Source organism: Balaenoptera acutorostrata, chromosome 5 (genome assembly GCF_949987535.1).
Source record: "Balaenoptera acutorostrata chromosome 5, mBalAcu1.1, whole genome shotgun sequence".
NCBI classification, from domain to species: domain Eukaryota; kingdom Metazoa; phylum Chordata; class Mammalia; order Artiodactyla; family Balaenopteridae; genus Balaenoptera; species Balaenoptera acutorostrata.
In genome coordinates, this window is record NC_080068.1 from 140,790,403 (window position 1) to 140,794,050 (window position 3,648).

A 3,648-nucleotide genomic window follows, 5' to 3' on the forward strand; every position below is an offset into this window, starting at 1 on the left:
CAGCCTGACTGGGGGCAGGCATAAGCATCCCTCCCGTCAGGACCTGGTGCCTAGCTGAGGGGCTCTAGAGCAAGCAGAGGGCCCCACCCTTACGGGCTGCCCTAGAAAGCGCTGTCCCAGGGCGTTCCCGATGCCAACCCTGGGGCCGTCCCGCCCGGCTCTGTGCACGCTTCCGGGGCGACCACTTTGGGCAGACGCTCTCCCCAAGGACTGTCAGTAGAAGGGGGTCCATGCCTGGAAATGACGCGCCTTTGTAAGAAGTGGCTTTTCACTTTCACAAGTTATAATACATCATCCTTTATTGTTCCAGGCTCCCCTAGTCCGACATGACGTTCACTAGTGAGAAACTGGGGGTTTCCAGTGGCCCGGGCTCAGATCGCAAAGTGGAGGGAAGCGTACTAGGTGCTGAGAACTCCTCTCCCTGGCCAAGCCGGGCTGGTGAGAAGCCAGGTGCGCAGAGGGACTGGCGTGTTACGGGGCCAAAAGGAAGCTGAGTGACGTTGACTCACGGATGGGAACATCCAGGACACACAGAAAGATGCAGCCTCACGAAGATGGGGAGGGGGACAGACTCTGGGGACACCTTTGCAGTGTTTCACAGGCCTCTCAACGCATTGGCAAACATTCCGCGTCAGGCACCACGCTCTAGCCCACACCTAATCACAAGCAGGACGCCTTCCAGCGGGGGACCCGCCGGCCTCCTGCCGCGGATGCCCTGCTGACTTGGCGGATCTAGGCGGCACCTCCCATCCCGTCTCCCCGAGGGTCTGGCTGTCGGTCTCAGGACCCGGCACGAGCATCCTTCCCTGGGGGTGTCCGTGTTTTATGGGGGAGAACGGGGGAAGGTGTGACACCCCTGGCCATGTCACCAAGAGGGCATGGAAATCCTTCATTCTGGGGCACTGGCTGTCAGGGGAGGAGGTCTTCTCTCCAAGACTTGGAAAATGACAGTGAGAAAAACAGTGGCGACTGTACTTTACATGTACTTACAAACAGCATTATGGGGGGGGGGGCGGGGCGTGGGTCTGCCTTTCGGGGTACCTGTATGACAGGTCAAAAAGCAAAAAAGCACAAAGAAAACAGACAAGGAGTCCTGTGCATTAGGAACACACCCAAAACCCGAAACCACACAGACGCGAACAGTGGGGAATCAGGCTGGAGGTGCTCCCCTTCAGCGGGACCGTAGAATTAAACTCTTTATATATGTTGTCTTTAAGTAGGCTCTACTTTTTAATAAAATAAAAACTTCTGTGTTACTTTAAAGATATCATTTAGGCATCTAAGGGATGATCTGGAAGAAAAATGCAGTGCACGGAGGGCCCTGGCAGAAGCTGCCTGTTTAGACTGAAGTTCCTTCCTAAACACTGATTCATCACAAAGGCCGTAAAAACCGAGCCCCCATGCTTCTTGCAGCCCTGGGTGGCACTCCCCCTGCCTCGGGGGTGGGGGGCCCATGTGCCAGGCCGTGCCTCCTGAGGCTGAGCAGGTGAGGGGGGCCACGCCGTGCGCCCACCCACCCATGACCCTGTCAGCGCCTGTCATCGACAGGCCTCCTCAAATCTCCGGTCCCATCGCCTCTGTGGCCCCAGGGCCCAGCGTGGGGTGGGCACTGCCCGGAGGCCTGGGAGGTGGGCTGCACTTGTCTGTTCCCCCATCTCCGGGGCAGTGACTTGCAGCATCTCCCTGATGGCAAGCAACAGCGGGGAAGGAATAGTGCGAAGCCAGGCGTCTGGGCCCTAAACTACGGGCGGGAGCGGTGCTGGCAGAAACGGGGGGGCTGCACCTGCTCTGGGACCTCCTCCCGCCCCCAGGCCCCAGCCCGGCCCTTCCAGGCGCCCACCGCCCACCGTGGACACAGAGAAGCCAAAGCCAAGTGCAAGAGGAGGGGTCTGGTGGTTCCCGCAGGCGTGCCCGTGGTCAGGGGCCTCGGCGGTGTCAAAACAGCAGGGCTTTCTTCTTGAGGTCGTTCCTCTTCCAGAGGGCCAGGCGGTCAAACTCTTCCATGCTCATCCCAAACACTTCCTGGAACTCCTCGGCTGACAAGTGTCTCTTCAGAAAAAAAGGAAAACCCAGAGGGGAGCAGTCAGCAACTTCGCCCCTTGAGCCGGGATCTGCAGCAAGGATGGGGTGGTCCCCCTCAGCGCACCCGGGGCCCTTGGGCTCCCCACCTTCCCTCTGTATCCCCATCACTCTGCTTTGCAGCGGACAGAACCAAGCCCAGAGGAAAGAGATCTGGTTAGGGCCCCACGGTGACCAGCTGCAGAACCGGGGCCAGAGCCCTGACTCCTGACACCTACAGACACGTGTCCCACTGCAGACAAAGTTTGAAAGCACGCCCGGGAGAGGACTTCCTCCTGCCTGGAAGTGGCTGAGGTTTCAGGAGATTAGCATATGTGGGCACATTCATGATTTCATTTAATTTTCATGGTCGCCGTTTGAGAGCCGGAAGTGGGTGGTTTATTTCGCCCCCATTTCACAGATGAGGACGCTGAGGTGTGGAAGGTGAGCAAAGGAGCCTCAGTTCAAATCCTCCCTCTTCCCCACCTCTGCTGTGTGACCATGAGTGAGTTTTTTGTCTCTCTGAGCCCGATCCCGGGGGCACAATGGAGAGGCTGAGCAGCACGGTGTCAAGGGCACCTGCACCACCTCGGTCTACTCACCTGTAAATGGGGTCACCCTGGCAACCCCCCCAGAGCTGCGTGGGTGAGTGGGTCAGTGCAGGTCAGCTCTCAGGGCTGAGCCCGGCCACGGGCAGGGCCAGTGTGTGTTGGGCACGTTTGTTATGATCCGAGATAGAGCAGCCTCTGTGGATCTTCCCCTGATTGCCACCCGAATTCTAGACTGTTCCTTGCAGGTTTCTGCTCCCATCAACCCCACATCTGTCTTCCTCAGTACCTCCTTCTTGACCTTCGAGACCCAGCTCGGGTGGGCACGGTACCATCTCCCGGGGGGCTTCCCAGGGGGAGTGAGGCTGTCCCCCTCCTGCCTGGGAGGGCTGAGGGGAAGACGGAAAGGAGGTGGGGGACACTCTGCAACAGGAGGGGGGGGTCAGGTTCTGGCCCCAGAGGACCCGGTTCAAATCCCCCCTCTGGCCCCCATTTGAGAAGTGTGGCTTCCGTGTGGCCGTGTGGAAACCAGTCTGGCTGATCTTCCGTGTGCTTAGCATGATCACCGCGCGACCCAGCAGATCCACTCGCAGGTGGATCCCAGAGGACCCAAACTCGCGCGGACACCTGCACACCCACGTTCACAGCGGCATCACCCACAAGGGCCAAGAGCGGCAACAATCCAACTGCCCATCGAAGGACAAATGGATAAACAAAATGAGCTCGATTCAGACTCGGGAACACGGTTCACCCACACAAAGTCGTGAAGCTCTGACGTTCGCTAAAACACGGACACGACCGTTAAGCTGATCCCATTTATACGAAACGTCCAGGATGGGCAGATCCACAGGGCCCAAAACCAGAGTAGTCATTGCCGGGGTCTTGGTGAGGGAAAGGACCCGAGAATAGCTGGTCAACGGTACGGGGTTTCCTGCTGGGCTGATAAAAGTGTTCTGGAATTGGACAGAAGTAGTGGAGGTCGTACAACCTTGAGAATGTATTAAACGCCACTCAGTCATACACTTTAAAATGGTTAAAATTG

General features: G+C 58.0%; 1 protein-coding gene across 14 annotated transcripts in view; it reads right to left on the reverse strand.

Moving 5' to 3' along the window:
- Positions 1 to 281: 281 nt before the first annotated feature.
- ABLIM2 (actin binding LIM protein family member 2) overlaps positions 282 to 3,648 on the reverse strand; it is a 151,012-nt gene continuing 147,645 nt past the window's right edge. For all 14 annotated transcript variants that reach the window (XR_009008365.1, XR_009008375.1, XR_009008372.1 and 11 more), the window contains one exon: positions 282 to 2,049. Coding sequence is in view for 1 of the 14 variants with exons in the window: in XM_007172317.2 (XP_007172379.2) it covers positions 1,936 to 2,049 (114 nt within the window). In the remaining 13 variants the exon portion in view is untranslated. The remainder of the gene's footprint in view (positions 2,050 to 3,648) is intronic.